This window comes from Aethina tumida, chromosome 1 (assembly GCF_024364675.1).
Source record: "Aethina tumida isolate Nest 87 chromosome 1, icAetTumi1.1, whole genome shotgun sequence".
Classification (NCBI taxonomy): Eukaryota; Metazoa; Arthropoda; class Insecta; order Coleoptera; family Nitidulidae; genus Aethina; species Aethina tumida.
The window spans coordinates 43,037,218-43,043,813 of record NC_065435.1 but is presented as its reverse complement, the minus strand read 5'-3'; the positions used below and the strand labels follow the sequence as shown (position 1 = coordinate 43,043,813).

The following is a 6,596-nucleotide window of genomic DNA, read 5'->3' as shown; positions in this document are numbered from 1 at the left end:
ATATTTTATATTCAAATAATTTTTTAATGACTTCCCATAATATCCTATAGGAGTGGGCATAATTATAGCAACATATTAAAACATATTAAATATGATCTTTAAATGATGTTTGTAACCAAATTTACAAAAGAAATTTAAAAGAATCACAGCAATTCAAAAAGCTTGAGGGAATATAAACTTGTCATATATTTGGAAAGTTGTCAAATCTATGCTATACGAAGTGTTAGTGTTAAATCGAATAACATAAATTTAATTATTAAAAATCCTTGCTATATTTATGTCTAGCTCAATTTAGAAAAATATATGTTACATTTTATGAAATAGGAATGTAGTTTTTAATAAAATTTGTTAACAATAGTAAATTAATTAATATTTTAACAGTTCACATTAAAGGAACGAGTAATGGCTAACACTTTAAAAAGTCGCTTTAATAATGGCCACTAATGTACATAAATAAACAAACTAAAGATCAAAATAGTTTATCAAAAATTAAACAGACTGATTAACTAAATAATCGCTCTGTTGATGAAATCAATTAGAATCAAAAACACTAATAAATAATTCACGTAAATTTGGTGTTGAAGCAACAAAAACTTGTCCAGCTTGACTTGTCGCACAAAGAAATGAAATATTCATTTCTATCAAACAACCCTAGTTTTCCAGATTCGCCCGTCTCTGATCGAACAGTCGTGCGTGCATTAAATAAATTCCATTTCAGCGAGCTGCGTCTTGGAGGGGGGTGGTGGCGGCGATGGTATATTTGTTTTAACGTAATTGGATTTTATTCGATCTCCTGATGGAATTTATCGCACCTTCTTAATGGATGTAATAACCAAATAATTTACCGTATTGTTTTATTGACGGCGGAATTAGATCATCTCTGTTATTGTTGTGTTTGTGGTTAATTATTTTACCAATATAAACTGTGCTAACTAGGAACCTTCACTTTTGCTCTCGACTGTCACGCTTATCTGCTTAATGGTAATCAAGCATATTACGGCCTCCACTTTCTGTCCCGTTTTGCTTTGACAATTATTTTGTCTTTGCCTAATAACTAAACATAACCAACATACTTGACGTGTAAAATAGTATATTTTTCAAATAATAAAAAGTAAATACAACAACTCAACATTTGATTGATTTATTGATAAACGTTGTTTAAATATTTTTATCATTTGTGCGTGCGCCACTTTAATTTAGGAAAAGGTATATTTCACATTGACGTTACGAGCACTATAAATAGATTATTTTCTAAACACGCTGTAAAAATTAATTGCAATTGGAGTTTTTTTGTTATATGTACACACGACAACAAGGTTACTTTACACTTATTGAATCAGTCACCTTGATTACGTTAGGAAAATTGGTCTGGAATTTTGCGGGCAGTGTAGCAAATGGTCCGACACAATGGAAGCGCACGCCATTCTCGTGTACCCGGCGGGAAATATTGTGCTTCAAAGTTCGTCAGTTCGGTATTGACAACCAAGCGAAAAAATACGTAATTATCGGTGAGAAGTAACAGGTACAAACGACAGCGGAACGGAATTTTTGAAATGGCATTCATGAATTTCGTACGCTCATTTATGGATTTGGTTCGTTGTTTTACTCAGTAAATGCACACAAGGGTGAGTTAATAATTAATCACGCAATTATTTGATAGATAATAAACTTCGATCAAGAATTAATAACAATATTTCTCTATAGTAATAGTTTTAGTGTACTATAGAGGTTCGAATTTAAGTTTATCAATCGCATAAACTTAAAATTTTACAATGCATTAAAAAACGAGTCAAATTCTATCAACTTGTTGAAGCCTTGAAAATAATTATCATATTTTGTTTTAACTAATTAACTTTTAACTAATTGTAAGGATGATATAAATTAAATAATTTGCAATTTTAGATGACAATCTTTTTACACTTTGTAATAGTTCAAATATTTTAAGTGTCACACCTTTTTAAAAATAATTTTAATAGTTATTTAATCTGATCTGATACATTATTATAAGTGGTATATTATTTTTTTCTTATTCTGACCCACTCATTCACTCATTATATTTTTTTAATTTTAAATAAACACAAGTTTTATGTAATAACCTCATAATTTGACTATTTACTATTTGATTTGTTTTCAATTGATTGACTGCATTTAACCGATAGTGTATTTGCATACAGTGTGATTAGCAGACTAATCTAAGCACGTTTTATATTTTCCTAAGATATCTATTCTACTTATGTGAACAGCATAAAAATTTTCAAATTTAATACTTGGTCATCTTATTTTTTATCATATATTATCAATTTCACATTGATAAAAATCATAATATAACAATAGTATGGTTGTAAATACCTTCAAAATGAAATAAATACGTATCGTTAACCAAACATTGCTATCTACCCTTTTTGAAAAGATAACTAATTTCTATAAAACTTTATTGAGTGTTAACTAGCAATGAGATAAGTCTAATTGTGAGTGTTGTGTCAAAAAATATTCTGGATAACGAGTTTGGTATGGTATACATTTTTTTTAACATTTTAAGATAATAAACAAAATTAAATTATAAAAATTATGTTGGTTTAGAAAAAAATATATATTTTTAATTAAAACATTTTCTTAGAAAAAGTTCTTTAATTTTATTTTAAATAAAATAATAAAAATAAAAAATTTCTTGAATAAAATTTGTGTAAATAAAAATATTTTGTCGTAATAATTAGTGCCAGTTAATAAAATATTGTAATCATTTATTTCATTTTAATTATTAGTAATTTAATGAAAATTGTCACTACACTGTATTGTATACATTTGGTTACAAATTATTATTCGACTATTGTGACACAAAAAAATTATTTTTGTATATTTAATTTTAAATTAGATCCAATTATTTCACAATTCATTAAATGAAATTCATACTTACTCATCAAATTACCAGATAAGATCCGATAAAATTATGTCAATTTTTGTTGCATAATTGAAAAATTTTTGAGGATGTGACAAAATGAACAGATACAAAGGTGTACACATAATTTAATTGTTTAAACAGTCTAATTAGTGTATTTCTTTATCTATTTTACAGTGCGCCATTGCTTGGCATTTGTTTAATTAACCAATATGAAACACATGCAATTGTTTTTTGGTCACAGTAAACTTTACTGTATTATTAAATTAAGCAAGTTTTTCCATTTATATTACACACGGGGATTGACTCGTAGAAAAAATGGGAAATTAATTATTGTTTGTTTTAAACATTAAGTAAATCACACTATAATCGTAAACACATTAATAAATTTAATCGATCCAATATGGCAGGCTTCAATAAATTATTCACATATCGTTTCAAAATGCCCAATGACTATTGTTGCGTATTAACATAAGGCCTGGACGTTATTTCGCTCGTCTCCTCCTTCTGCTCTGGAAGTTTAAACAATCATTTTTTCATGTTGCGTGACAATCCATCAGATCGAAATCCATGTACTTCCGATAATTGGTTACGCGAAAATCAATAGGGGAGTTCAAGAAATGATTTGTGTTGTCCTACATTTGTGGACACCAACATTTAGATTCTGATGAAGATTGTATCGATTCACGTGTCCACGTCCGTTTCACCGCTCAATTTAATTATCTGATACATTATTTTATTTACTTAACATTACCTGACCGGTTACGTCAATAACTCAATGTTTAGACCAATCTATCAAACTCCATTTGAAAAATGGCCCATGATAATCGATGAGCGTATTTTGCCACCGCAAGTTTATTCGAATTCAAACAGACAGTTAAATAATCCTTGGTTGGGCATATGTCTTGTAGTATTGGTGAGTTTCTCAACTCTGATTTCAATTTATGTATTTTTATTTTTATATCAATGTACCCCAATAAAATTACTTTACCTAACTTTATTTTTTTTTATGTCGCAGGAGAATTTAAAAAATAGTAATCTTCGTCCTTGATCCAGTTTCCCCCGTCTTACATGATAAACGGAAATTGTGGGGTTCGAAGGGTAAATAGACAGACATTAATCGATTAGTCCAATGCACTTTGAAATGTAAACATTGTCACATAAAGAAAAATTATCAATTATTAAATGTTCCGATAAAACCATACCTTTGCATGACATGGGACTTTTTGTAATTACACGATACCGTCTCATTAAGTTTTTACTGGTCTTCCTTTTTCAAACATTAATCGAGTGCCAAAGCATGCAATGAACCAGTTATGGAAATACAATTTAATCAATTAATTTACAGCATGTCCGGACCGGACTAACAGTTATTAACGATTTCAGAAGTCATGGGGGTGAAAAAAGATTTTAACGTCAAGTACGATAGCGTGGACTACAACGTGTACGCGTTCCTGAACAACCACCCGGGCGGCATTAACTATGTCAAACCGTACAAGGACAAGGAAATTTCCAAGAGAATGAAGGAAACGCACCACTCGGCCGCAGCTTACTATTTAATGCAGGAGTACCGAAAGGGGGGAAGGAATAATCTCCCAGAAAATGAAAATTTAGAGGTATATCAGGTTTTTTGTAAACACGTGGCGGATGCGCCAGTTTCATTTTTATCTTGATGGATCTGTAATATTAGTCATATAATAAAAAATATTATATTATAATATATTGGTTAGATTACAACGAAGCAAAATAATGTGCCATAGATAATTTAAATTTGCCTAGCCACTTTATTTTGTTTACAATTAATTATGAATGTTGTAGAAATTGGTGGATTGGAACAAGCCTATGTTGAGTCAAGTAACGGGTCTTGGGGAAAAATACAAACAATGGGTAATTTCTCCGGTAGATAGGGAATTACGCTTGTTTGAAAGTAACATTTTAGAATGGTTGACAATAACACCCTGGTATGTGGTACCAATAGTGTGGATTCCAATTATAATATACTTGGGACATTACGGTATAAATGTCTATCAATCTCACACAAACGGTACACCCGTCACATATCAAAGAAAGTCATTTTTATTTATGACTTATGTTTTATTTTTAGATTATGCCCTGTTAATGCCAGCAATACTAGTAACATTAGGTATAATTGCGTGGACTTTGGTCGAGTATTCTCTACACAGATGGGTCTTTCATATGGAGCCGTCGGGAAAACATAAAGCCACGATATTTTTTCATTTTGCAATACATGGACTTCATCATAAAGTAAGTTTTGTTCACTTTTTAGTTTAACGTACTGTGACAGTGGACTGTGACTATCCTTTGTTTACTCTTGATATGGATAAGTTTTCTCAAGGCATTTAAATGTACAAATACACTTACATCTTTACTAAACAAGAAAATACTAAAATGATTCCGTTAATAACCTTATATTGTTATATGGGGTGCTCTAGTATTAATAAAAGGATAACGTAAATTATTCATTAAATTTAAAATTCATCTTAACCTACTTACCTAATGCAAATAAAGGCCATTAAAAATTTAAACATTATTAAAAATTAAGGAATATTAACCTAATGAATTATAAAAGTGATTCAGATAAGCAATTTATTAGAAAATCATTAACTATATAATCCTGCTAAAGGCAAGCTTATTCAGTTTGTTGAAAAACTACCGTAAATAAAAAATGTTAAATATAACAAGCATGTATGTTAAAAGAAGTGTAGTAAATTGTCACATTAAGATTAAACAAGATTACATTGATTTTATAATAACGAACCCTGACTTTTTAAATGAGTTAATATTTTCATTTAAAATATATTAAGTGTTTAATCAAATACCTTATGACCAATTAAATTACAATATGAATCACTGTTATTGTTATGAATAGAAGTTACGAAGCAAATAAACTGTTCAAATATAAAATCAATATATCGACATTCCATAAAATAAATATTAAATAAATTATAAGTTGCATTAACTAATCGAGTGTATGGTAAAATTTTGTCCACACAATTTGACGTATGTTTGTATTGTGCTGTCCATGGTTATTAACTGTTTTTTGTCTATTTAGTTGATAATGAAAAACATCATCAATAAACAATTTTAGGTGCCCTTCGACTCGAGACGATTGGTATTTCCGCCATTTCCAGCGGCAGTTTTGGCGTTTTTAATTTATAAACTTTTCTCAATTGTTGTTCCTGAATCCAGCATTATTTTGGTGATGTCTGGGGGACTTACAGGTAAGACATGTATTTAAGTAACGTGCACGGTATTAATTCGTAATTTTAGGGTATGTAATTTACGACATGATTCATTTTTATCTGCACTATGGTGCACCGAGCGAGATGAGTTATTTTTATCAGCTGAAACGGTACCACAATCAACACCATTTTGCACATCATGACAGTGGTAAGTTGTAATAAATTCACAAAAAAATAATAAATTTATAATACTTATTTTTATATTTTAGGTTTCGGAATAAGCAGTATGTTTTGGGACAAAGTATTTGGAACTGCCATAAAATTACGAAACTTAGCACTAGGAATAAAATGGTGAAAGACTAATGTTGTCTCATCGCCTCTGTTCGTTTGTTGTGTGACTTGTACAGTTATTTATTACATATTTTTTAAAATTTATAAGTTTTTTAAAATAAAAAGATTATATGTGTTACAAGCTTTTATGTGTTATTCACATATTC

General features: G+C 29.4%; 1 protein-coding gene across 1 annotated transcript; it reads left to right on the top strand.

Annotated features, from left to right (window-relative positions):
• Positions 1–2,417: 2,417 nt before the first annotated feature.
• On the top strand, positions 2,418–6,573 carry LOC109604823 (fatty acid 2-hydroxylase). Its single transcript, XM_049961305.1, has 8 exons — positions 2,418–2,508; positions 3,915–3,997; positions 4,283–4,512; positions 4,715–4,940; positions 5,001–5,161; positions 6,006–6,138; positions 6,188–6,307; positions 6,369–6,573. Exons 3-8 carry the CDS (start codon positions 4,288–4,290, stop codon positions 6,452–6,454), a joined length of 951 nt encoding a protein of 316 aa, XP_049817262.1. The 5' UTR covers positions 2,418–2,508; positions 3,915–3,997; positions 4,283–4,287; the 3' UTR covers positions 6,455–6,573.
• Positions 6,574–6,596: the final 23 nt, after the last annotated feature.

Coding starts and splice junctions, on each gene's coding strand:
- LOC109604823 (XM_049961305.1), top strand. CDS start 4,288: ATGGGGGTGAAAAAAGATTTTAACGTCAAGTACGATAGCGTGGACTAC. Junction 4,941..5,000: donor CTATCAATCTCACACAAACG/GTACACCCGTCA, acceptor TTTTATTTTTAG/ATTATGCCCTGTTAATGCCA. Junction 6,308..6,368: donor TTTTGCACATCATGACAGTG/GTAAGTTGTAAT, acceptor TTTATATTTTAG/GTTTCGGAATAAGCAGTATG.